This window comes from Megascapheus bottae, chromosome 25, assembly GCF_031878675.1.
Source record: "Megascapheus bottae isolate mThoBot1 chromosome 25, mThoBot2.hap1, whole genome shotgun sequence".
NCBI classification, from domain to species: domain Eukaryota; kingdom Metazoa; phylum Chordata; class Mammalia; order Rodentia; family Geomyidae; genus Megascapheus; species Megascapheus bottae.
Window position 1 is genome coordinate 17314334 of NC_143533.1, and position 27814 is coordinate 17342147.

At 41.1% G+C, this 27814-nt stretch overlaps 1 protein-coding gene across 1 annotated transcript; it reads left to right on the forward strand.

Moving 5' to 3' along the window:
- The first annotated feature begins 11185 nt into the window (after positions 1-11185).
- Positions 11186-27448, forward strand: LOC150046486 (uncharacterized). The gene is made up of 4 exons (XM_090358422.1): positions 11186-11440; positions 23148-23227; positions 25858-25896; positions 27268-27448. Exons 1-4 carry the CDS (start codon positions 11254-11256, stop codon positions 27349-27351), a joined length of 390 nt encoding a protein of 129 aa, XP_090214548.1. The 5' UTR covers positions 11186-11253; the 3' UTR covers positions 27352-27448.
- Positions 27449-27814: the final 366 nt, after the last annotated feature.

The window sequence follows — 27814 nt, forward strand, 5'->3', positions numbered from 1 at the left end:
GCTCAGGGCAGGTCTGTTAATGTTCAAAGTATAAATGTGTTTTGTAGCCCATCTACAAAATGAACAGCTCTCAAACATTTTCTGGGAGACAGAGATCGAATTATCCATACATTTTCTTTTTCTCTAAGAGGTTCCCAAAATACCAGTGATTTCAAAAGATTTGTCATTCTGTGTAAATAATCTATAAAATATGTGAACATAGCTTTTGTTCTAAGGCTAAATGAATTTATTAAACAATAAAGCCAGTGCCTTTTTAAATGGAGCAGACCTTTGATGTTTGAACTAAACTTAATATTACATGCTTTGTTTAATTGTTAACTTGCTGAGTAAATCACAAATAGAGAAGTTTCATGGACAGTCCTTCTTTCTACTTTTGTTTATGGCCAATGATTTACTTGTCAAGTAAGAGTTAATCTTCATTTTGTCTTCCTTATATCAAGTTTTGAATTTTTTCCAAGGAATCTAATTATTTGGCAGGCTCTAATAAAACAGTTTAAGTGCCGTTTTAAAACTCCAACTATTTATAATGTCAATACAAGTTGTCAGGATACAGCTTTTTTAGTAAAATTATCTGCAGTCTCATCATAGACCTGATATTTATAAGCCTCAACTATATCTTATTAAGAATGTTAGAAGTATTTTTAAGGAACTACATTTAAATAAGATGAATTTTCAAAATAATTTGATTTTAGTATCTCATGCCTAATATTTTACCTTCTTAATCTAGAAGTTATTCACCAGAAAAAATATCAACTAGTGCATCTAGAAATCTGAATTACTTAAAACAAATTCTACTTTATACAACCATTAGTTATCAAGGAAGTAAACTCTTATTCTAGTTAGCTATTAAAATCTTCATGATGGTCTGGGGGGTAGCTCAGTAATAGAGTGCTTGCCTGCCATGCACAAAACCTTATTTTTGATCCTCAGCATCAAAAATAAAATACAGCAAACCTTGATTAAAAATAAGAAAAATGGTTAAGTAGACATAAGAACTAGAAAGTAAAGTGTCTGTAGTCCATCCAGAATGTTGTACTTGAATCCAAGAGCCTGGTTAAAAATAGTTATTTAGGGGTCGGGAGTTTGGACAAGTGGTAGAGTGCTTGCCTAGCATGCACGAAGACCCGGGTTCAGTTCCTTGATGCCACATATATAGAAAAAGCTGGAAGTGATGCTGTGGTATAGCTCTAGCCTTGAGAAAGCCCAAGCCCAGGACTGGTAAAAAAATAAAAATAGTTTAGAGAAAATAAAGGCGAATATTTTGGGAGTCAAAATGAGCAGACGAGATCTGAAGATTTGCTTATATAAAGCTCTGTCATTTCTGCCTCTCTCGATCTTTTGCCACCAAGAACTTTTAAGAGAAAGAGAAATCTTTTTTTCCCCAAAACATGGCTTAAAAAATAAGATAGGTTTAAGCCAGCATGGTGGCTCATACCTGTAATCCCAGCTACTCTAGAGGCTAAGATCTGAGAATCAAGGTTCAAAGCCAGTGTGGGCACAAAAGAACCTGAGACTCTTATCTCCAATTAACCTCTAGAAAACTAGAAGTGGCTAGGGTGGTATCCTTGAACTGAAGAGCCCAGAGACAGTGCCCAGGCTGAGTTCAAGCCCCATGACCCCCCCTCCCCCCCACATAAAGATAGGTTTTATTTATTAATACTTTATGCAAAAAATAATTACAGGAAAGTTCCTATGAACATTTTTGTGACTAACCAAATAAAAATCAGTGAGTATCACAAATTGTAATGTACAGCCAGGCGTTGGTGGCCCATACTTGGAATCCTAGCTGCTCAAGAAGCTAAGATCTGAGTATCTTGGGTCAAAGCTGGCTCAGATAAATCTGGAAGACTTGTATTCCCAGTTAACCAAGAAAAAGATGGAACAAAAGACTGTAGTCATAGGGTACCACCAATGAAGAAAATAGCACCCCTAGTGTAAGTCCTAGTACCAGCAAAAAATTGCAGGGTAGATTATTTTTCTGGTTAGATCAGCAAAAACAAGTATGAATTTTCTGAGAAAGGACCTCAATATCCTAATAGATTACCCTTAAGCTGGAAGCTTATTTCACATGACAATTACGTTGTTACTTGATTGGGAGTTTCGGGAGTTCTTAGTCTGTAGGAGAAAGACTTCAAGGGTGGACGTAGAGGAAATTTAGAACAGGTTGCATGTATTACATTGAAGCAAAAGGGAACCCAGACTTGCATATCTCATGCATAGTTACACTCATAGCATAGCAGCTGCCTGAATGACTGGTCTATGAGACTTCCAGGTAACCCCAGAGCCTAGCTGACAGTCTCATAGCCACTGGCCTGCCCCACTGCAAGTCAGCAAGAAGATGGCCAGTGGACCCCTGCAAGTCAGGATTAGAAGTTGGGGCCCAGCCCATAGTTTACTTGAGGAATTGTACCCTGAGTGCTCTTTGGGCTTCTGGCATGTTCTGTTTTCTTTTGTCCAGATACTGATTTTTCTGGTCCAAGGAGCAGGTTGCTAGATTGGTGCCATTGATGTCCAGCTGGGCACTGTGAGTCAGTCCTTCATGGAGGTGTCATTACTGACACCAAGAAGTCATGGATCCCTGGGGATTAGTAACTTCAGGCAGCATCTCTGAGCCACTCAATTCCTGCCTAGGCACCTAGGGGCATTGAGCTTTCTGTATTTTAGTTGTGTAAGCATGGAGGTTTTTGTGAAAAGGCACATTTCTAGTACACACATGAGATTTCCAGTGTTCTTTGAATTTATTCATTCCTCCCTCTCTTTTTTTCCTCTACCCTTCCCCCCTGCTGTAGTAGGGGGTCCAACCAACAGTCTAGCTCATTCTCAGCAAGTGGTCTAGGGCAGAGCTACAACCACAGATCTTCAACATCTGCTTTAATTCTAAGCAAAACTTATTTTTACACTTGACTAAGAAATATTTGGACTAATTTATCTAAGCTTGTTCTCTAAAACTTGAGCTTCACCTCAGCCAGTGAAACTTTGGAGACACAAGGATTGTATTTCAGGCTAGTGGAATGTCCTTACTGGTCTGAAGACCCTTTGTATTTTCCTATGGACAAGAAAGAATTTGAATTAGTTCAAGATGATGCTAAAAGATGCATTCTATAGTTTAAAACCCTTGTTTTCATCTTATATTGTGTTTATCTCAGTAGATAATTCTAAAACAGGTTGGGGTCAGTCATGCAAACAAAAATATTTAATATAAACTATTTTGTTTCCTGGAAGAAAAATGTGAATTCATGAGATTGGAATTAAATGATCAGCTAAGCCATTACCTAGTAAAGACAATAACCAGGAATATTTTTGTTTAATATTTCCATATTACAGCAGCCTATGTATATGAAAATGTTCCTTAGGTGGGCTGGAGACATGGCTCAAGTGGGAGATGATTTGCTAAGCAAAGTACTGAGTTCAAATCCCAGTATCACAAAAAATACTTTTATAATGTTTATTAGTGGGCAAGTTATTTTTGACGCTAAAATTGAAGGTTATCCTTATTGGTAATTAAGGGATAGCTCAAAGAAGGTGGAACATTTTATATCATCATGTGCCTCTATGATTAAGCATAAAATATAGAAAGTATCTTTTGAAATATAGATTTGATTTTTTTTTGCCAGTCCTGGGCTTGAGTTCAGGGCCTGAGCACTGTCCTTGGACTTTCTCAAGGCTGGAGCTCTTCCACTTGAGCCTCAGCAACACTTCTGGCTTTTTTTTCTATGTATGTGGTACCAAGGAATCAAACCCGGGTCTTCATGCATGCTAGGCAAGCACTCTACCACTAGGCCAAACTCCCGGCCTAGATTTGATTATTTTTAATATCTAAAGTTTATGTACTTATCCTGCAACATCTCCCAATAAGATAAGTAGATATAAATTAGGTAGTTTTTTGCCTTAAAAAAAAAAAAAAGCATTACAAGTCCCCAGGACTGGCAAAAAAAAAAAAAAAAGTCTCACATAGCCGGTGTGGTGGCTCATGCCTGTAATCCTAGCTACTCCAGAAGGAGCCCAGGCCCAGAGTTCAAGCCCCACCACCCAAAAAAAAAAATAAGGCCTTATATATATATTAGGGGGGGGAGGGCTTGAACTGGCCTGGGTGCTGTTACTGAGTCCTTCAACTCAAGGCTACTGCCCTACCCTTGAGTCAAACCCCACTTCCAGTTTTCTAGAGATTAATTGGAGATAAGAGTCTCAGGTCTCAGGTTCTTTTGTGCCCAGGCTGGCTTTGAACCTTGATCCTCAGATCTTAGCCTCCTGAGTAGCTAAGATTACAGGTGTGAGCCATCACATCTAGCTTCCTTGTGCTATATTTTATTTAAATGAAAATCTTTTTAGTTGGATCCCTCTTAGATGAATAGTTTGAGTAGATTTTTTTTTAACTTTAATATGTTAGTATAAGCTAACTTTTTTTTTTTTGCCAGACCTTGAACTCTGGGCCTGGACACTGTCCCTGAGCTAGAACTCTACCACTTGAGCCACAGTTCCACTACCAGCTTTTTCGGATTAGCTTATTGGAGCTAAGAATGGACTTTTCTTCCCAGGCTGGCTTCCAACAGAGATCCTCAGATCTCAGCCTCCAGAGTAGGTAGGATTATGGGTGTGAGCCAACGGTGCCCAGCTATCAATGAACTTTTATAACCCTATTAGGGCATTCCTTTTTTTAAGGAAGATGATTTAAAATGTAAACATTTTTCTGGTGTTGATTTAAACTTTAAACTATCTTTATCATGTGTCAGATGCCAACTAGGAAAAGAATTTGATGTGTTGAATTTACTGTAGCTCTCAATAAACTTTTAAAATACAAATTCAGGGGGAGGGAAATGGGTACCAAGACATGTGAAAGGGTATCAATGTACGTGAATTAATGCACCTTCTATCTGGCAAATATCATGTAACCCTTTTACTAATTACAATAAAAAATGCAAAAAAATACAAATTCAGTTTGTTATATTTTATATGGTAAAAAGATTATTGAAAACATTCTGGTATTATGTTGAATAACAATGTAACATAGTAGGTCATACAGTTTGGGAATGAATTTGTAAATGTAGACTGTCATTGAAATTTAAAGCATCAAAAAATGAAAAAAATTATTGAAAACAAAAGAGTTCTAGATCTCACACAAACACACACCCAACACAACCTCTTATGACCTAATCATTCCTTACTCTTGAACTGAGAATTTAGTTTCTAATACATGGACTTGAGGAGACATATTCAAATCAGCAGACACTAATTCATTCAATTGTCTTAGTTTATCAGGAGAAATAGTTCTGAGTTCTAACTTTAAAAGTCTATGCTGTGGCTCAAGTGGCAGAGCACCAGCCTTGAGCTCAGGAACAACTCCCAGCCCAAGAGTTCAAGCCCTACGACCAACCCAAAAATAAAAAAATTAAAAATAAAAGGACATATAAATCTAGATGATAAAGGCTTCTACACACATAAGATATGTTAGAATCTAATGGTATTACTCTTATATTTGTACTATTACATAACAAAAGTATTGTTAAGCTGTCAATGACTAAACATACTTCAGAGTATCACAAAGCCTGATCAGTTTAGACCCTGTTATTTTCCAGCTTAATTTCCATCATCTGCCTCTGCTTCATTCTTGTCCCCTTGTTTTCGTCTTCTCAATGAACTCTTCTGTGCACAGTCCACCTCACACTCTCAGCCATCTCTATTGAACTGTCAGATCTCAGCTTAGGTATCATGGTGTAGAATGGAAAGAGGGAAATCAGGAAAGAACAAGTAAACTCATTTCCTTTATGATATTTTATACTAAAAGAAAGGAGGGGAAACAAATACTAGGTGAAGCAATTGGTTTCTGACTGTAAGGAGTCTTGACAGGAGGCAGAGATAAAATCAGATCTCAGTGTTGATGGGGATCTCATGGAGAGGAAAATGTATAATGTAGAAACAAAATGAGGGAATTATCTACATTAATCTTAAGTAGCCAGGGCAGTGAGGCTCAGACCCCAAGAGGAAGGAAGGGGTGTCATTAGGCAGGAACATGGAAAGTGTATTTCTAATAACTAGAGAAACGATCGTTGTGACATAATTAGAAATATACTTTGACCTTTGTTTCCATTTCTGGGACAGAGATCCTAAAACCTTTGGAATTTTCTGAATGGTGTGAGTGTATTTTATTACTGACAAGAGTCCTTTTTGGTCATACTTGAGGTTAAACTGCTGAGATGTCCTAGAGTTTGGCTTCTAGCCAAGGAAGGGGTTGGTTACTATAATCCATTTTAGGATTATAGTAAGGAACTTTCAGGAGTGAAGATGAACTTAAAAATTAATCAATCAGGCCCACAATAGAGGCCACAGTAAAGTAGCCTGGATAAAACACCAAAGTAGAACTGGCATGGGCAAGGGCACAGTTGGCTCATGCCCGTAATCCTAGCTACTCAGGAGCCTGAAATCTGAGGATCAAGGTTCAAAGCTAGTCTGGGCACAAAAATATTTGAGACTCTTATCTCCAATTAACCTCTAGAAAATTGAAAGTGGGGCTTGGCTCAATTGTAGGGTAGTAGCCTTGAGGTAACGACCTCAGGGGCAACTCCCAGGCCAGGGGTAGGGTGGTAGCCTTGAGCTGAAGAGCTCAGAGACGAGACAGCCCAGGCCGATCTCAAGCCCCATGACCCCTCCCCCCCCAAAAAAAAACATTCAAGTAGGTAGGTGCTGTAAGCTCAAGCCTTTAATCATAGCTACTCAGGAGGTCAAGATCTGAGGATTGAAGTTTGTTGGCAGCCCAGATACAAAAGTCCATGAGATTCTTATCTCCAGTCACACACACACACACACACACACACACACACACACACACACACACACACACACGACAGGGAGTGGAGTTGTGGTTCAAGTAGTTGTACACAAGGGCTTAGCTAGCCCTGAGCACAAAAGCTCAGGGACAACACCTAGGGCCTGATTTCAAGCCCAAGGAGCTGTATCAAAACACAAAAACAAAAATAAAATTTTGAGGTTCAAAATATTTTGGGGTTCTATATTACTTATCACATGGAGGTATTTTGAGGGTTCTTCCCTGTACCTTGCCCTGTGCTTCTATTTTCCTGTTCCTGAATTGAATCCTTTGTAATAAACCAGTAAATGCTTGTTTAATGGTATTTCCAGAAGAAATACGTGTTTTGTTCATTATCTGCATTTCTCATTATGCTTTTACTCTCTACTTCAGCTGTAGATTTGAAATCATTTGGCATGGAGTAGTCATATTTTCAAGACTATTCAAAGCGCAGAGCCAATTATTCTAACTAAAAGCTAGTTGCTTAGTTATTTGTTGCTTACATGTTTTAGTTTTACTTATTGTGTAATTAGCTTTCATGATTTTAAATACACCAGGCTAAGATTAGTGCCTTGAATGTTACTCCTTTGAGAGCTTCATGAAAAGAGATGAAAATCTCTTAAGAATTTTGAAATAAGCTGGGGGCCCGTGGCTCACTCTACTCAGGATCGCGGTTCAAAGCCAGCCTGAGCAGAATTGTCTCCAGTAAAGCTCTTCTCTCCAATAAACTACTCAGAAAAGCCAGAAATGGTCCTGAAGGGGAAGGGCGGTAGCCTTGAGCTCAATGACAATGCCCAATGGCTGACAAAAAAAAATTAAAATAAGTATATACATATCTAAACATGTAAACATACAACAATAGTAACTCCATATTGATGCCATTTAATAACAGTTTAGATAATGCTTAACACAACTTATAATGGGAAAAGTTTGATAAAATGCCATTCAGTTGCAAGTTCTATGTGAAAAATGTTCATACATAATGAAACAATGGTTTCAGCCATCAGAAAATCATTTATTTACATATTTATTTATTGCTAAAGACTGGCCTAGGACCGCCTACCACTGAGCTAAACCCTTGGCCCCCAGACCTGTTTTATGTTTTTTACTAACACCTGTATCTGTATATCTATATTACTGAAATCTGTTATTTACATTAACCAACAATAGCAAAGTAGCACTGCTTACCACAGTGTAATGTATTTAAGTCTTAGATACCTCTGAACTCCCAACCCACCCAAAACATCCATTTCTTATACTCTTGAGTCTACTGCAGAGAAGTTTACACAGACCTAGTCACAATAATCTCTGTGAACACAAGGGCTTTGCTAAATTCAAAGGGGAATTTTTCTCTATGGTAACTGGTAATTTGTTCTAGCTTTTACACAGATCTCGTCACCAGGGACAGACTTTTAAGCCTTAGGGAAAGGTCTAGGGTGTAGCTCAGTGGTAGTGCCCTTGCTGAGCATGTGTGAGACGTGCAATATAATTCTCAATACCAGCTGGGCACGGTGCCTCACCCCTGTAATCCTAGCTACTCAGGAGCCTGAAATCTGAGGATCAAGGTTCAAAGCCAGCTCAGGCGCAAAAAGATTGGAGACTCTTATCTCCAATTAACATCTAGAAAACAGGAAGTGGGGCTTGGCTCCAGGGTAGCCTTGAGTTGAAGAGCTGAGGGACAGCACCCAGGCCCACAGGTAGGGTGGTAGCCTTGAGCTGAAGAGCTCAGGGGCAACACCCAGGCCCAGAGTTCAAGTCCCATGATGGACAAAAAAATATTTTTTTAGTTGTATACCATATACTGAAATTAACCATAACCACACATAATTCAGTCAAAGAAGACAGATTTTCATCTTCTCAATTATTCAAGAAATATATTGCACCGGTATCCGAGATTTCCTATGATGTGTTAGATGCTGTACCAAGGTAGTGATGTTAAAGATTAATTTCAAACATTTCAAATATTTTTAGTTGGCATTTTATAAGCTTTCCACTTGTGACTAAGATTAATCCTTTTGAAAATGTGTCCAAGGGGGAGGTGGGGATTCCATTAATCCTCTATCCAAAGTACAACAAAATTTGTTACAACTGGTAAATCACCCCCGTTTCTATAAACAAAGGCTTATGAAATGGCTTGCCATACATTTATGAGTATTCATTATTATTATTTTATTTTTTGCCAGTTCTGGAGCTTGAAGTCAGGACCTGGGCACTGTCCCTGAGCCTCGTTGTGCTCAGGTCTAGCCCTCTATCACTTGAGCCACAGTGCCACTTCTGGCTTTTTCTGAGTGGTTTATTGGAGATGAGAGTCTCAAACTTTTCTGTGCCTTTTGCCTATGAACTGTGATTCTCAGATCTCAGTCTCCTGAGTATCTACCAACCCTGGGCTGAATATCCTTTTTTTTTTTCCATGAGAGTATTCATTTTTAAGTGATAGAAAACCTTAAAGTGTACATTTCATACATTTCAGATGTTGTTTCTCCTTTGGTTCTGATGTGCTGATGAATTTGAATTGTTTTTAGATTCCTAGCATTTTAAGTCATTCTTTAGATTTGTGGTGCCAGATGCCCAGACACACTAATGACAAATCCATTCAGAGGAAGTCTGGGGTGTGACATGTGGATACAGTTACAAAACCCAACTATTTGCCCAACGTCGTTGATTAGCTGATTGAACAGGTTGTGGAAAAGATTTTGTGAAAGACTGAATCATGTATCATCTATTACTAGTGACATTTCCCAGTTGCATCTTTCTGTCACAAAAGGGAATTAGCACAATAAGGCTTAAGAACATAAGCTGTTAGAGCCAGGCACTGGGGGCTCACGCCTGTCTGTAATTCTAACTACTTAGGGGGGCTGAAACCTAGAGGATTGGTTCAAAGCCAGCCCTGGAGGGAGGGGAGTTAGACCCTCTGGGGATCTCCATTTAGGAGAGAGAGAGGGGGGGGAGGGGGAGAGAGGGGGGAGAGAGGGGAGAGGGGGAGATGGAGAGGGAGAAGGAGAGGGAGAGGGAGAGGGAGGAGAGAGACACAGAGAGAGAGACAGAGAGACAGAGAGACAGGAGACAGAGAGAGAGAGAGAGAAACAGAGAGACAGAGAGAGAGAGACAGAGACAGAGACAGAGAGAGAGAGAGAGAGAGAGAGACAGAGAGAGAGAGAGGGGGGAGGGGGAGAGGGGGAGAGAGGGAGAGAGAAAAACAAGCTTTCTAAAAAACAGATATGACGGGCCGGGAGTTTGGCCTAGTGGTTAAAGTGCTTGCCTAGCATGCATGAAGACCCGGGTTCGATTCCTCGGTACTACATACATAGGAAAAAGCCGGAAGTGGTGCTGAGGCTCAAGTGGTAGAGCTCTAGCCTTGAGAAAGTCCAAGGACAGTGTTCAGGCCCTGAGCTCAAGCCCAGGACTGGCAAAATAATAATAATAATAATAATAATAATAATAATAAAACAGGTATGACCAGATGGCAAAAGGTCAGATTGAAGAACCCCTGAAGTGCCTGAAGTGTTTGGGAACAGAAAGGCAATGCATTAAAAAAAAAAAAGTTTAAGGGGGGGAAAATAACTGATGGTGGTCTTCTGAAAATATTGGGAACAATAACATTTAATAAACTATAACCCACGTGGAGGGGTGACAGACTCGAGGAACAGCCCCCCCCCCCTCCCGCCGTCTTTGCATGGCCGAGGTGTCAGGTGCAAGCGTGACTTGTGGGTGACATTTCTGGACTACCCTAGAGCGAAACAAAAAATAATTAGCCCTGGCAGAAACTGGAAGAGACATGACTTGGGGGGAAAGGTCGTTTTGCATTTCTGGCCTAGGAGGAGGCAGTAATATTTAAGTCTTTCTGGGGCCCAAAGAAGGCTGGGCGGGGGGGGGGGGGGGGGGGGGGGGGGGGGGGGGAATCTAGTTTGCTTTTTGGTGCATTTAGAGCCAGTCCCAACCACGTTCGCCGAGCCGGATCCCACAGGCTAGGAACCTTAGTCCTCTAGCCCTCGCTGCCTCCAGATGCCCTGGGGCAGACGTTTGCGGCAACACTCGCTTTAGGTATCTACGCCGTGGGGGGGGGGGGAGGAGAGGGAAGCAGCTGGCGGAACACATGCTGGGTGGGAAGTTCCGGGGAAACCAGAGTTAGCCGGATAGCGGGCGCTCGGGGGGGGGGGGGGGGGGGGGGGGGGGGGTCTGGCACGCACGCGCCTCGCGCACGCGCACGCAAGGAAAGCCGGAGTGGGCGGGGGAGGCGAGGGGCGTGCGCGCGCCCTTCACGTGACCCGCCCCGCTGGGCGGGGACGACGTACACGCTGACGACGCGTCCCTCACGTGGTCTGTCTTCAGCACGCCCCCCCTCCTCATTCCCCCCCTCCCTCCACCCACCTACCCCTCCCCGTCGTCGCCGGCGGAGGCGGGCGCGGCGGGCGCGTCCCTGTGGCCAGTCACCCGGCGGAGTTGGTCGCACAATTATGAAAGACTCGACTTCTGCTGCTAGCGCCGGAGCTGAGTTAGTGCTGAGAAGGTTTCCCTGGGCTGTTCTCGTCCGGTGGCCTCTGCTGCCGCCTCCGGAGACGCTTCCCGATAGATGGCTGCAGGCCGCGGAGGAGGAGGAGGTGGAGTTGCTGCCCTTCCGGAGTCTGCCCCGTGAGGAGAATGGTAACTGGAACCCCGGTGCAGGCCCCGGGGCGGGGAGCGGAAGGGACCTTAGCCAGCGTGTGCGTGTGTGTGTCGCCGTTCTCCCGGGGACCCACACGGGGGCCCTGGAAGCTTCTGGAGTTGTCTAGAGCGGGGAGAGGGCAGGCATGCCGTGAGGGTCGGGGTGGGGGTGCGATCGGGGTGTGTGCGTGCGTGTGGAGGGAGGGGAAGGGAGTCTGGCGGGGACAGCTCGTCGTGGGCATTTCCTACCCCCCCTCCTCCTCCTTCGGAACTGAAGAACCCGGCGAAGGACCCAGGCCTCTGTGCGATGACCGGGGCGCGAGCCCGGGGGTTCCCCTCCACCACACACACACGCGCGCACCGACACCCCACCCCGGGCAGCGCCCGAGCTTCTGGCCCGAGCTCCGACGACGGCCGCAGCGCGGCCAACCCGCCCCGGGGACCCGAGCTCCCCAGCTCCGCATCGCCCCCGGAGCGGCGGTCCTTTTCCTCCTGGCGCCGGTTGCTGGCAAGATCGTGTTGGCCAAGCGCGCAGTTAAAGTTCAACATGGAAAAGGAGAGGAGGGAGGATTGGGAGGGAACACAGAAAAAAAAAAAAAAAAGCCCAGAGAGCGAGGACGCGGGCTTGGAGCTGTGCCTCGCTGGCTGAGCAGCCGGTACTCTACAGGTACATTTTCTTTGGGGGAGCCCAAGAGGAAGGGGAAGAGATTGCACGGCGTAGACGGAGAGAGTTCAGTGGGAATTTTCTTCGGAGGATTTGGAGCGGGGGGTGGGGTGGTCCGGGAAATCCTAACTATCTGATCTGTTGCTTCTGACCCCCACCCTCCCAAGAGAAGAGGCAGAATGGGAAAGGGGGGGGAGGTGTATTGATAGGATCCCCAAACGGGAAGATTGCTTACTAAGAAAGTCGTTTAGATCAAAGACTTGAGCTGGGTAGGTATTTTCTTTCTGCTCAGGACTTAAAACTGGATTGATTGCTTTGTGCAAACAGCTTCTCTCTGCTGAAGGCTGGCTCCGTTTACTTTTTTTTTTTTTTTTCTGCAGTAAGCTGATTTCTAGGGTCTTAAGGAGCTGAAATCAGGGTTTTTCCATGGAGAAGTAAGGTAGACTTTACCCAAAGAGTGCACCTTCCACTGTGTGCCACCTTCTTTGGTAATGGAAAGTTAGTAAATACATCATTAAATCTTTTTCCTGATTCTTTAAGAAGAAAAAAAAAGTTTGTCCTTTTAACCTGCGCTGACGTTTTTTAATTTATTACTCATATGGATTTGAGGGAATCTATTGGGGGTGACTTGAAGCCCAGCGACTTGCTTCAAACACATGAGCATTACTGACTATTAACTGGTGTATTTATAGTTTTCCTTTTCATATTATGTTTTTATTTAAGTATTGTACTAAGGGATTACTATTCAAGAAATCAATTTAGGGTTGTCAGTTTGGCCTAATGGTATAGTGCTTGCCTAGCATGCGGGAAGACCTCTGTTGGATTCCTCATACGTAGAAAAAGCCAGAAGTCGTGTTGTGGCTCATGTGGTAAGCGCTAGCCTTGAGAAAGCCCAAGGACAGTGCTCATGCCCTGAGTTCAAGCCCCGGGGCTGGCAAAAAAAAAAAAAAAGAAGAAGAAGAAGAAGGAAATGAAATCAGTTTATAAATACTATGTGTCTCAGTCAATAACATCTCCCCCCAATCCCTTCCAACCCAACCTCATTTTCCTGTTTAGATGGAAAAGAGCATAAATTGATTTTCAGATCAAGAAATTTTTCATGTATTTAAAATGTTTTCAAAGAAAATTAAGATACCCCATTATTTTCAGAGCCATACAGACATTGCTTTTTAATGATCTAGATCAACACTCTTTTTTTCCATTGGAAGTCTGTAATTTAGTTTATCCCAGTTGCCTTTCTCAAATTAAGCTTTTAACATCTCTGTCTACATACTTTGAGACTTGGCCTTCAAAAATGGAGGCGTGGTCTAAGTTTCTCCAGTTTCTCTTGCCTTTTCCTTTTGTGCCCTTTCTATCAGCAGGGGGCTTTTTGTTGTTGTTTTTTGTCCTGTTTTTTGACTTGAACTCAGGGCCTGAGCACTATCCTCAGACATCTTTTGGTCAAAGCTAATGCTATGCCACTTGAGGCACAGCGCCACTTACAGCTTTTTCTCTGTATATGGTACTAAGGAATTGAACCCAGGTTTTTGTGCATGCTAGGTAAGCACTCTTACTACTAGGCTAAACTCCTGGCATTTTGTTTTGTTCTGTTTTTTAAACAGGAATAGTACATTCATATAGTACGCTTAGTGTTGGTTGGAAACACACTGTTTAAAAAAAAAAACTGGTGATTCTACAGGAAGAGAATTTTTGCTTTAAAGTTTGAGATTGAGAGTATCACTTTACTTTATTGCACTACTGAAGTTGGCTATTGAATTGTGAGATTTTCATTACAATTTTCAGTTGAGTTATAGTGGAACCTTAGGATAACTTAAAGCTTTGTTAATTCAGTAACCACAGTTTCTTCAAGATCTTCCTCAACATTTAGATCAACACTCTGATTTCAATTTTACTTATATTCTATTAATTGATTAAAAATCTACATGCTGTTCAATTGAAGATGCATATGTTACTGTGCAAAACAAAAATTTGATGTTCACTGTGTTTCAGACAATGTAGTAGTTAGAACCTTGAAGGGCTGTATGGATATGTGAAAACAGAAGGAAAATGTGGTACAACTCCATGGATTACTGTGTCAAGAACAAATGGGGAGTGATAGAAAGGAAATTTTGAATAAGCTTGCTTGCAAAGGAACTAGTGGTAGAGTTGAATCTTAAATAGTTAATAAAGAATAGAAATTAACCTGAAAAGAGACAAGTTGTGAATTAGTACATTTATTTGTTTATTTATTTTTGTGCCTGTACTGAGGTTTGAATTCCAAGCAACATCCCTTAAAAAGCTAAGGCTTGAGCCACAGCTTCACCTCCAGCTTTGTGCTAGTTAGAGATAAGAGTTTCACAGATTTTTCTGCTAGGCTGGCTTTGAATGATGATTCTCAGATCTCAGTGTCTAGAGTAGGTAGAATTCGAGGTGTGAGCCACTGGTACCTGAGGGCTTAGTGCTTTTAGTGTAGAGGACCTGACCTTTAGAAGAAAAAGATAGCCTTAGATTATACAAAATTGCATAGGTGCTGGCTGGAGTTGTAGCTCCGTGGTAGAGCATTTGTGTGCACAAGGTCCTGGCTTTTGTTCCCAACACTACAGAAACAACAAAGATTTAAAATGCAGTTTAGAATGTCTAAATGCTACTGTAGTAGAGTATGGGATGATAGTACCTATTGCTGGGAACATTAAGAAGATTGGCAATACCAGATTTCCAAAGGAACATGTCTTTAGATTTGGTTCTAGAAATGCTGGGGAACCACTAAGGAAGGCAACACCATGGAAGAAAATTGGTATATGGTTACACTGACAAAAGGGAAACTCATAAGAAAGGTATTGTAGGAGTCTAGCAGTGGAAGAAAGGAAGGAATGGATTAAGATAGGACGAAGGGGCCGGGAGTTTGGCCTAGTGGTTAAAGTGCTTGCCTAGCATGCATGAAGACCCAGGTTCGATTCCTCGGTACCACATACAGAAAAAAGCCGGAAGTGGTGCTGAGGCTCAAGTGGTAGAGCTCTAGCCTTGAGAAAGTCCAAGGACAGGGCTCAGACCCTGAGCTCAAGCCCAGGACTGGCAAAAAAAAAAAAAAAAGATAGGACGAAGTCACTATTGTGGAAAATCTCTTAATTTGGGTATATAGATATTGATAATAACCAGTTGTAAAATGAAAACATGTGAGCACTAAAACCTTTGTCTAAAATGTACAGCTGTTGTAACTGGAAGCAGTATTTAAAATACACACTTAAGCATTTTTTTGTTGTTATTGGTGGTGGTGGGACTTGAACTCTGGGCCTGGGCACTGTCCCTGAGCTCTTCAGCTCAAGACTAACACCCTACCCCTTGAGCCACAGCTCCACTCCCATTTTTTGGTGGTTAATTGGAGGTGAGGTAAGAGTCTCGGATTTTAATGCCCCAGGCTAGCTTTGAACCTGATCCTCAGATCTCAGCCTTCTGTGTAGCTAGGATTACACCTGGGCTTTAAGTATTTTTAAATGGTCTGTTAAAGCAATCAGTTAACAAAATTGAAGTTGGAGAGTTTTACCAGTCAGATATTTGGATCTAATGATTTGATAGTCTTCTGTAGTTTTAACACTGAGTTATAACACCAGCCCTCTCGTGGCCCACCTGCTCTCTTCTCTGTGCTTTACCACACTTGCAGCGTTCCCGGCCCCTGTTAATTGGAGATAGAAGTTAAAGAAATTTTCTGTCTACCCTCCTGAGTAGTTAAGATTATAGGCCCAGCCTCCCTTTTTAAAAGATGTATCAGTAGTGTTAGCTTCAATTGTGAAAGTCCCATTTATTCACATAATACTTTTAGTTGTAGCTGTTCATGTTATTTGTTTGTTTTTTTTGAGTTGAACAGTCCTGGAGCTCCAACTCAGGGCTTAGGCACTGTCCCTGAGCTGCTTTTGCTCAGGTTAGCACTCTACCATTTGAGCCACTTCTGGCTGGTACTGAGGAATCAAACCCATGGCTCCATGCATGCTATGCAAGCACTCTACTACTAAGCCATATTCCCAGCCTATTAATGATTTTTGCATTGATCCACTAGTTCTTTTGGAGGGAATTTTTCAACATATGATTAAGTTACCAGCTTTAGTGACTTCCCTTTAAATTTCTGTTATTTGTTTTAAGTGTGGTACCTGAAGCAAAAAAAAAAAGCAAGTTGAGATTAATTTAGAATACAAGCAATGTTTGACTCTATAGGGATTCATAAGTCTCATTTAATTTTAATTTTTTTTATTTTCATTTTTTGCCACTCCTGGGGCTTGAACTCAGGGCCTAAACACTGTCTTTGGGCTTTCTCAAGGGTAGAGCTCTACCACTTGAGCCATAGCACCACTTCTGGCTTTTTCTATGTATGTAGTACCAAGGAATCAAACCTGGGTCTTCGTGCTTGCTAGGCCAAACTCCTGGCCCCATAAGTCTCATTTAAATGAACGCATAAAGTGAACTTAAATAGACGTCACTATTAGAAGGTATTTTGCAGTTACTATGTGATTAATTTGAATGAGAATACCATGTTTAACCTTGAGAACTGAACTTCATCTAGTTTACTTTATAAAATACATTATTCTAGAGTTCATACCTGTCTTCCTGGCTACTTGGAAGGTGGAGATCAGATGGTATTGGTGTGTTAATTAAGGGTCTCAAATTGGCTTCTTTCATAGTTGGTACCAAATACCTGTACCACACCTCTGGTCTAGCTTTTTTGCTGGTTAATTGGATATGTATTCTCTTGGACTTTTTAGCCCTGTCTGGCTTTTAACTAAAAGTCTCAGACCTCAGTCTTTTTCCCCCGCCAAGTCCTGGGCTTGAGCTCAGGGCCTACACACTCAACTGAGTCTTTTGAATAGCTGGGACAGCTAGGATTACAGACATGAGCCAGCAGCTCCTGGCTCAATCTTTGTGTGTGTATGGGGGGGGAGGGAATGAAGGGTTGGGGTGGTTCTGGGGCTTGAAACTCAGGGCATAGGTGATGTTGCTGAGCTTCTGTGTTCCCAGGTAGTGCTCTACCGTTTGAGCCACAGCTTCACTTCTGGTTTTTTTGATAGTTAATTGGAGATACTGGACTTTCCTGCCCAGGCTGACATCAAACTATAAACCCTAGTTCTCAGCTTCCTGAGTAGCTAAAATTATAGGCATGAACCACTAGTGCCTGGTTTTTGAGACAAGGTCTTGATATGTAGCCCAGGCTGGCCTCAGACTTTCAGACTTAGGATTCTCCTGCTTTAGCTTCCCAAGTGCTAGGATTACATGTGTGCACTACCAGACCCAGCTTTTTATTTATTTATTTTTCTTGCCAGTCCTGGGGCTGGAACTCAGTGCTGGGCACTGTTCTTGGCCTTTCTCAAGGTTAGCACTCTACCACTTTAGCCACAGCACACTTCCAGCCTTTTCTGTGTATGTGGTACCAAGGAATTGAACCCTGGTCTTGGTGCATGCTAGGCAAGCACTCTACCACTAGGCTATGCTCCCAGCCCTTTTTGTTTGTTTGTTTGTTTGTTTGCCAGTCCTGGGGCATGAACTCAGCGTGAGCCCTGGCATTTCTCAAGGCTAGCATTCCACCACGGCACCACTTCCAGCTTTTTTTGGGGGGGAGGTTGTGTATATGGTACTGAGGAATTGAACCTGGGTCTTTGTGCATGCTAGGCAAACACTCTACCACTAGGCCAAACTCCCAGCCTCTTCCTCCCCTCCAACTTAGAATCATGATCCTTACATGCATCATTGTTATTTTCCCTGTAAAAGCACATGCTGATGTTTCCTGTACCTCAGGATTAGAGTCTATCACTATTATGTAAACATGTTACTAACCTAGCACTTAAACTATCCAGCTAACTATCCTGGATGTTGGGAAACTGAGCCTTTGGGAAACTAAGAAGAAAGCTTTTACGCCAAGCTATATTAGAGATCTAGAGTCTAGAGTTCACTGATTGAGAAATATGTGTAGCCAGGCACCAGTGGCTTATGCCTGTAATCCTAGCTACTCAGGAGACTTAGATATGAGAATTGTGGTTCAAAGCCAGCCTGGACAGGCAAGTTTGTGGGACTCTTATCTCCAATTAACCACCACAAAGCCAAAAATGGAGCTATGGCTCAAGTAGAGTGCTAGCCTGAGTACAGAAGCCCAGGCCCTGAGCTCAGGCCTCGTAAAGAGCTGAATTGAAGTCTTCTGTGTATCTTACTGCAATCCCATTATACTTTCCACTTCTGCAGACATAACTGTCGGTACTGAATTTAGTCTTTATTGTCTTTTACAAGCTTTTGTAGTTACATAGAGTATAAAATACAGTGGTCTTTATGCTCCTAAAATTTATAGGTATGAAATAATGTATATTGCCCATTTTACTGTTACCAGGTATTTAAGTATTCAGTGTTTTTATATAACAATGCAATATTCTTGAATATATCATCTTATGTAGAAATGTGAGGATTTTTATTAATGTCTGTCAATAAGTGCAACTCCTAGATCATAGGGTATGTACATTTTTCAACTTTATAGGTACTACCAAAATGTTTTCCAAAGTAGTTGTTCAGTTTACATTGCCTATAAAAAGTATATTACACCTTTGTAGCACTTTGTTGGTTAAGTGCTTTTATTTTGCCTGTCATAAACATGGAATGATTCTTTTTTTTTTTTTTTTTCTTTTCTGTGGGGTTTTGAACTCAGCCTTGTGCTCTCATTTGACTTTTTTGCTCATAGTGCACTTTTTGCTGGTTAATTGGAGATAGGAGTGTGAAAGATATGTCTGCCAGGCTGATTCTGCACCTGGATCCTCACATCTCAGCTCCTGAGTAGCCAGGGTAATCAGTGTGTGAGCCATTGGCACACAGCTCTTTTTTTTTTTTTTCTTGAGAGGGATGGGGTATTGTTGGTCCTAGTCTTGAACTCTGGTCCTTACCCTTTTGCTCACATTTGACACTACGACTTGAATCATTTCTCCAGTCTGGCATTTGGTTGGTTAATTGGAGATAAGGAGTCTGGAGGATTTGTCCGCTGGACTGGTTTTGAACCAAGATGTTCAGATCTCAGCCACCTGAGAATTAGCTAGAATTATAGACACGAGCCACTGGTGCCCAGTTTAGATGACAGGATTTGGGACTGTGAGTACCTCCCTTTTCTGCTTTTTCTTAACCTTTGTTTAGTTTTCTATTGTATGTTCCAGACTGCAGTTTGTTTTACGAGCTGCACGTGTCTCTCCTGCCTATACCTTTTGGTTTTCCACAGTAGACTATTTGTTTCTTTCAGGTTATTGACATATACTAGTTTGTCATTTTAATAAAATTTGTGAGTTTTTTTTATACACCATTTCTTTTCCTAAAGATCTTGTTTTTCTCTTTTATTGAAGGAAATTTGTAATAATGGGAAATTGAATTAGTCTGCCCTTGTTAACACTGTTGTCTGTCACTAAGCTTGCTTGCGCATGTGCATTCTCTCCGTCTTTCCCTTCTCCCTCCCTCCTTCTCCCTTCCTTCTTCTCTCTCTCTCCCTCCCTCCCCCTTTTTCACCTCTTTGCTCCTACCCTCTTACCCTCTTTCCTGTTCCCCTGCCCAGGCCAGCCTGAAATTTGAGAGCCTGTGTCTCAGCCTCATAGGTACATGGGGCTACAGGTGTGTACAAAGGTGACTAGCTTTTAAATTAGTATTATAGTTCATATATATATAATTTAATAGTAAAATTTAATAGTTCTCCTGATTTGTATTGCTGTCTGCCACATACCAGGTTTCCTGAGTATGGATTTTAGTTCTTAAGCAGTTTATTCCATTGATTATCTTTTGATGTAACTGTGTATTTATTTGATTTTTTTAAAAATCTTTTTTTGGGGGGATGGGGTGGGTCATGGGTCTTGAACTCTGGGCCTGGGTACTTTTCCTGAGCTCTTCAACTCAAGGCTACCACCCTACCTCTTGAGCCACAGCCCCACGTCCCTTAACAAAAAATCTTTTTAAAAATCTTTTTAAGGGCCACAAGTTTGGCCTAGTGGACCCGGTTCGATTCCTCTGGCTTTTTTTTTTTTTTTTTTGCCCGTCCTGGGCTTGGGCTCAGGGCCTGAGCATGGTCCCTGGATTTTCTCAAGGCTAGGGCTCTACCACTTGAGCCACAGCACCACTTCTGGCTTTTTGCTATGTATGTAGTACCGAGGAATTGAACCCTGGTCTTCGTGCATGCTAGGCAAGCACTCTACCACTAGGCCAAACTTCTGGCCCTGCCCTACCTCTTGAGCCACAGTGCCAATTCTGGTTTTCTGGTGGTTATTTGGAGATAATCTCATGTTCTTTAGTGCCTGGACTGGCTTTAAACCATGATCCTCAGGTCTCAGCCTCCCGAGTAGCTAGGATTACAGGCCTGAGCCACTGCACCCGGCTTAGCTTTTTCTTAATGTTGAAATAAGGTTTTACTTTTTCATCATGGAATAAAGCCGGAGGGGGGGGGATTGTACAGTTGGTGGGAAATTGGCCTGAGTCAGATATGGGTTTGATAGATGTACGATATAGGTAAAATGACTCTTATTAGGGTAAGGCTACATAGTTCTACCCTCTACTTCCACCCCAAAGATACAAGAGAACCAAATTCTTGTTAGAGTAAGAAAGTGCAGAGTGAACTTGGACATATAGGAAATTTTGCTGGTGAAAGGCCTTCAATTCCAGAGGCATTGTGTGATTATGACTGCATAGTCATGGTGTAATTTCTTCCTACTTAGGTGAGTCTATTTAAAGGTGACCCTTTCATCAAGTAAATGGAAATTTGAATGAAGATAAGGAAAGACCAAATTTTGGAAGCAGAAGTAGAGGTTTGGAGATAAAATAAAAATTACCATTAGAGTATCCAGAGAACTCAAAAGAGGATAGATATAGTAAAACTTCACTTGTAATTTTTACCAGAGTGTTTCACTTTCTGTAGGTTTCCTTTGGTGATGTGTTATTGTGCTATGCTTATGGATTGTATTAGGCAATTGGACCCTTCTGTCCCCAGTATTAGGGTAATTCTCTTTATTTTAGTACATAATACTACCACCACCACCCCTATTCTATGGTTCTCATATCTGATCAGTTAACAGTATGAAGATAGGATCAGTGTAGGGATGTAAAAATAGAAGCTTGAAATAGAGGTATAAAAATTTAATTTGAAAAACATTTCAGATTTGCTGAAAAGTCGAGAAGATTGAAAAATTCTTGCAAATTCTATCAACTGAGTATCAACAATGTGCCCTGCCCCTATGTAAATCTTTTTTTCCCCTGAACTGTTAAATTTTCCTCAATTGCCTATTTTACATATTTTAAAACATTTTGATATAGTTGTTGATCTCTCCTTTCTTCAGGTTTATCTTACATAATACATACATGTACATACACATTGAATACATGTGGGTTGTTTTGTTTGAGATAGAGTCTCAAATGGTGTAATCTAGATTGTTTTGGAACTCAAGATCCTCTTGTCTCGGTCTCTTAAGTTACCAAGATAATAGATAGCTTACATCCACAGCTTCAATATTTTTTAAATTAATCACTTAGCTCATTAATTTTCAATTAATTTAAGGTTGTACTTTCCTCCTCACCATTTGTACTGGTTTTGAAATTCATAGAATTTTCACAATTCACTGCTAAGAATTTTAATTTTTAATTATTTTTTTTTTCTTTTGGATTTTAGTTACTTAAGTAGTTTGAAATAGAGAAGGCTAGGGCCAGGAGTTTGGCCTAGTGGTTAAAGTGCTTGCCTAGCATGCATGAAGACCCGGGTTCAATTCCTCGGTACCACATATAGAAAAAAGCTGGAAGTGGTGCTGAAGCTCAAGTGGTAGAGCTCTAGCCTTGAGAAAGTCCAAGGACAGTGCTCAGGCCCTGAGCTCAAGCCCAGGACTGGCAAAAAAAAAAAAAAAAATAGAGAAGGCTATTTTTTTACATTGTGTTAATTATATTGTGATTGGTGAATATGATCTGAAAGGATAGTACTGTGAAAATTAGATAAATCTGGATTTATGGTCAGTTATCTGGTCAGTGTGCCCAGGTATGCTTAAGAATATGAATGTATGTCATATAAGCAGAAACATGTTCATTAACTCTAATGTGTTTATTCTGATTTTAAAACCTTATCTTTCCTGATTATGTTTTGTTTGACTTTTCAGTATTTAAGAGAAATGTGCTGATCCACTAGACTGTCTGAATCTCCATAATCTCCCTATTAAAAGTTTGTTGTAGAGCCATGAGTTTGGCCTAGTGGCAGAGTGCTTGCCTAGCATGCACTAAGACCTGGGTTCGTTTCCTCGGTACCACATACATAGAAAAAAGCCAGAAGTGATGCTGAGGCTCAAGTGGTAGAGCTCTAGCCTTAAGAAAGCCCAAGATAGTGCTCAGGCCCTGAGCTTAAGGCTCAAGACTGGCAAAAAAAAAAAGTTGTAGGTTTGTTTTTGTTGGTCATGGGGCTTGAACTCTGGGTCTGGGTGCTTGCTATTCCTGAGCTCTTCAGCTCAAGGCTGCTGCCCTACCCCTTGAGCCACAGTGCCATTTCTGGTTTTCTAGTGATTAATTGGAGATGAGAGTCTCAGACTTTAGTGCCTGGGCTGGCTTTGAACCATGATCCTCAGATCTCAGCCTCCTGAGTAGCTAGGATTACAGGCATGAGCCATCGTGCTGACTTGATGTGGGTATTTTGAGGTTGTTTTATTTGATTACTCTTTCTCAATAAGATGATCACAGAAGTTTATTTATAATCATAGAATAACCCACTTGCTATCTCCCTGTTGATATTGACTTTCGTCTTTTTTAAGTGGTCAATATCCTAGAATCACACTAGCCCCTGTTGAGGTTTTTGGCTCACAAGAAGACTCTCATACTTGTTTTCCTTTATTTCAAGTCAAGTACCATTCAGTCACATTGTATTTAAATGAGGTTATCTTACTATTATAGATATGATGTCGTCATTAAGAGTAGATAGTATGCTACCTGCTAGTAGATCAAAACAGATTAAATAGTGCAGAACCATTTTTGTGTATTCATCCAGGAATTATTTCCTTATGTTAATGGGCTAACTTATACACCATCCTTTAAAACTTCTTGTTTTAGTCCCAGAAATCCTGGATAGAAAGCACTTTGACCAAGAGGGAATGTGTATATATTATACCAAGCTCCAAAGACCCTCACAGGTAAGCATAATCTGTTTCTTCTGATATCTTAGAGAAGTTTAGATGTAAAATATTTACTTAAAACAAAAATCAGTGAATTTGTTTTTTTGTCTTGAGTGTCTTGTGTTTTGGGGATATTTTACTGTGTTGTGCAGATTGCTGTACATGACTGGACTCAAGTGATCCTCCAGTCTCAGCCTTCCAAGTGCTGGAATTACAGGCATGCACTGCTATTCCAGTGGCACTTTCTTTTGTTTTGTTGGTTGTGGGGCTTGAACTCAGGGCGTAGGTGCCCTGCAGAAGCTCTTTTGTTGAAGGCTACTCTATTACTTGGAGCCATAGCACCACTTTTTCTGGTAGCTAGAGATGAGGCTCACAGATTTTCCTGCTCAGGCTGCCTTTGAGCCATGATTCTCAGATCTCAGCCTCCTGAGTAGCTAGGATTATAGGCATGAGCCATCAGTGCCCATCTTAGATTTTGCTTTATTTAAAAAACAAAACCAAAAAAAGTGCCCAACAGTTCTTTTTAGCTCATTAAATAATCGTAATGTTCTAATCTATGATTTGTTTCCATTTTTCTTTCTGTTTTTGTTTTTTGTTTTGATTGGTCATGGGACTTGTACTCTCTGGGCCTGGGTATTGTTCCTGAGCTCTTGGGCTCAAGGCTAGTGCTCTATCACTTTGACCACAGTGCTACTCCGGTTTTCTGGTGGTTCATGGACTTTAGTGCCCTGGCTAACTTTGAACTGTGATCCTCAGATCTCATCCTCTTGAGTAGCTAGGATTATGGGCAAGAGCCATCGTACCTATCTTGGATTTTGCTTTATTTAAAAACAAAACAAAACATAGACTGTATTATCAGTAAGGAGTTTATTTCATATAATTTTATCTTAACAGTTTGCAATAGAAATAATTTAAAAAAAAAAACAGGTATTAAAGAAACCTAACATCTTCAAGTGGAATCATTTTATGAAACATTCTTAGGTGCTGACTTTTCTATGCTAACTAAATTAATTTAAATAGTGTATAATTATATAACTAACATGCCTTGGTGTAGTGTTGGGATTACAGACATATGACATCATGTCAGGTGTATTTTGATATAAGTTGTCAAATTGCCATTAGACTTACTCCCCAACTAACATAAAACGGATACTATTTCCCCCCACTAACATAGAACAGAGACTTTTTTTGGTAGTTTAAACACTGAAACTTAACTTACTTAACTTCCAATGTATTATGCTAATTGTATAGATGTTTTTTGTTTGTTTTGTTTTGTTTGCCAGTCCTGGGCTTTGAACTCGGGGCCTGGGCACTGTCCTTAAGCTTTCTTAAGTGCCCTAACACTTGAGCCACAGCACTACTTTTGGCCTTTCTATGTATGTGGTACTGAGCAATCAAACCCGGTCTTTGTGCATGCTAGCCAAGCACTCTACCACTAGGCCAAACTCCAGGCTCACTTTTTGCTTTTTGAGCCATACCTCCTGCCCTTTTTGTTCTGGCTATTTTTGAAGTAGGGTCTTAGTTCTTTTGTCATATTTATGTTTTATGCTGTTGCTGGAATAAATATCTGCTACACCTCCCCACCAGCTTTTTTGGTTGAGATGGAGTCTTTGGAATTTTTTTGTCTGGGCTGGCCTGGAATTTCAATCCTCCTAATCTCAGACACCCATATGTTTGTGTGAACCACCATGTCCATCCAGCTGTTGGTTGAGATAGTGTCTCAAACTTTTTGCTTGTTCAGAGGAGTTAGACCTTTGGATTCTTCCCCTAAGTATACTATCCTTTAATCAGTTTGTTGTGCGTATATGCATAAAACCTATAGGTATGTATATTTATATCAAATCTTTTCATATGTATATTTTACTATTAGCTATGCAATTCTTATATTTTTGAATAATTTGAGGGAGCTCTTTAAATGTTAGAGAATCTAGCTACCCTTTTTATCAGTCTATCTTTCCCCCTCCCTCCCTCTCCCTGCCCCCTTCAGCCCTGGTCTTAAACTCAGGGCCTGGGCACTGTCCCTAAGTTTCTTTGTCTCAAGGCAAGCATACTACCACTTGAGCCACAGTGCTCCTTCTGACTTTTTCTGCTTAAATGATACCAAGGAATCAAATGCAAGACTTCATGCATGCTTGGCAAGCACTCTACCTCTAAGCCACATTCCCAGCCTTGTCAGTTTTTCTTTAGATGGTTAATGGCAGATTTTTGCCAGTATGAATGTAAACATAATTAAATCTGTCAAGCTTTTCGGTTATAGTTTGTACATTTTATTTTAAATCTAGATGAAAATAGAAAACTGAGTTTTAAAAGCTTATATGAAATATAAGTCAATGTCTACAGGATGATTTATAATCTACTACTACTTTTTTTTTTTTTTTTGGTGGGTCATGGGGTTTGAACTCTGCCTGGGTGCTGTCTCTGAGGTCTTCAGCTCAAGGCTGCTGCCCTACCCCTTGAGCCAAGCCCCACTTCCCATTTTCTAGAAGTTAATTGGAGATAAGAATCTCAGGTCCTTTTATGCCAGGCTGGCTTTGAACCTTGATTCTCAGATCTCAGCCTCCTGATAATCTACTTTTAAAATATGTAGTTTTCCTTGTCTTACACTTTTTGTTTGAATAGTAGTTTACTTACCTCTTTGTGCTTTATAGATGCCTTCCAGGATGTCAGATTTGTCAGCAGCTTGTCAGGTAAGTGTACACAACTAAATAGCACTAATTTTGAAAAAATAAATTAACGTATTAGAGACATGACATGAAATACAGGGGGATAAAATTCATATGCTGTTACATTTGAAGGATAATTAACCTAGAGCTGGGAGGTGAGGTATGAGGTACCCCTGTGTGGAATTCAAGTGTAGCTACTTGAGCAGAATTCTGAAGTTGAATATGAGTTAACTGGGTAAAGAATGTTGATTTTTTTTTTTTTTTTTCTTTTGGCCGTGGGTCGTGGGGCATGAACTTTTGGCCTGGGAGTTGTCCCTGAGCTCTTTAACTCAAGGCTACCGCTCTACCCCTGGAGCCAAGGTGCCACTCCCGGTTTTCTAGTGGTTAATTGAATATAAGAGTCACACAGACTTCTGTGGACTGAAATGGATTTTTAAAAATACTAGGGGCCGGGAGTTTGGCCTAGTGGTAGAGTGCTTGCCTAGCATGCACGAAGACCCAGGTTTGATTCCTCGGTACCACATACATAGAAAAAAGCCGGAAGTGGTGCTGAGGCTCAAGTGGTAGAGCTCTAGCCTTGAGAAAATCCAAGGATAGTGCTCAGGCCCTGAGCTCGAGTCCAGGACTGGCAAAAAAAAAAAAACTTTCTTAAGCCAGGGACAGTGGCTCACGCCTGTAATCCTAGCTTCAGGGGGCTGAGATCTGTTGGATCAAGGTTCAAAGCCAGCCTAGGCACTAAAGAAAGTGGTTCAAACCTCCCCATTCTGGCAGATGGGACTGTTCACCGTCCTTTCTGAGCTTCAGGAATTGTTTGGTCTATTACCATCTAGTGGATTAACATTTCCCTTGCGTAGTTTATTTTTGTTTCATATCCCACAAACTAGTTGTTCTGACTTCCTCAAGCTCTGGTCCAGTTTCAGTGTTAAATCAAATCAGTGAGACTGCCATGTTCTGTTAGATTCGTGCTTCTTACATTGGGGCCTAATATGTGCTTCTGGATAAAATGCCATCCACCTTTCTGCTCTGGCTCTCAGGCACCCAGGGTTCACTTTTTGGTTATGATATTGATTAGCTTTCATTGTCTTAACTTCTGTGTTTAGGAATCATATAAATATGTACTAGTTGGTATCTAGCTCTTTCCACTGAGCATGATGGCTTTGTGTCTGTTCCTAGTTCATTGCCTTCTGTAGCCAGATGGCTACACCACATATTGTAGATATTCATCAACATGTAGCCTACCCTGTATTAATGTATTTATATTTTATTGTAGTGTTTCAACACTACAATAAAGGTATAAAGTCAAACTAGTTTTGTATTCCATTGGTTTATTCATTGTAATTAAATTTCTTATGGACTCTAGTTTCTGAAAGATCTCCTTGTAATCTTACTCTTCAGGTGTTTTTGTGGCCGTTTGGTAAAGCAACATGCTTGTTTTACTGCAAGTCTTGCCATGAAATACTCAGATGTGAAATTGGGTGACCACTTTAATCAGGCAACAGAAGAATGGTCTGTGGAAAAGCATACAGAACAGAGCCCAACAGATGCTTATGGAGTCATCAATTTCCAAGGGGGTTCTCATTCTTACCGTGCTAAGGTATGTCAAATATTTGGGTTTTGCTTTTCAAAAAATGTAACTGGTGAATCCATTTGAACACCATTGGATGTTTCAATTCTGTTTTTAAGGTGTTGCTGAGATCAAAACCAGGGCCTTATGCCTTTCAAGCACATGCTCTTCCTCTGAGCCACATCCCTAGCAGAGCCCTCCCATTTAATGTTGTGGAAATTTTTCAGTTGTTTCCTATTTGGACAATTCTTCAAATGAAGGAAATTTTCATCTATCTGTACTTAAAATACATTTTTTTTTTTTGCCAGTTTTTGCTTAAACTTAGGGCCTGAGCATTGTTCTTGTGTTTCTCAAGGCTAGAGCTCTACCACTTGAGCC

Bases quoted from the DNA above. Each gene is read 5' to 3' on its own strand.
- LOC150046486 (XM_090358422.1), top strand. From the start codon at position 11,254: ATGAAAGACTCGACTTCTGCTGCTAGCGCCGGAGCTGAGTTAGTGCTG. The intron at 11,441-23,147 runs GTAACTGGAACC...TTCTTGTTTTAG, and splicing joins TCTGCCCCGTGAGGAGAATG to TCCCAGAAATCCTGGATAGA. The intron at 25,897-27,267 runs GTAAGTGTACAC...CTTACTCTTCAG, and splicing joins ATTTGTCAGCAGCTTGTCAG to GTGTTTTTGTGGCCGTTTGG.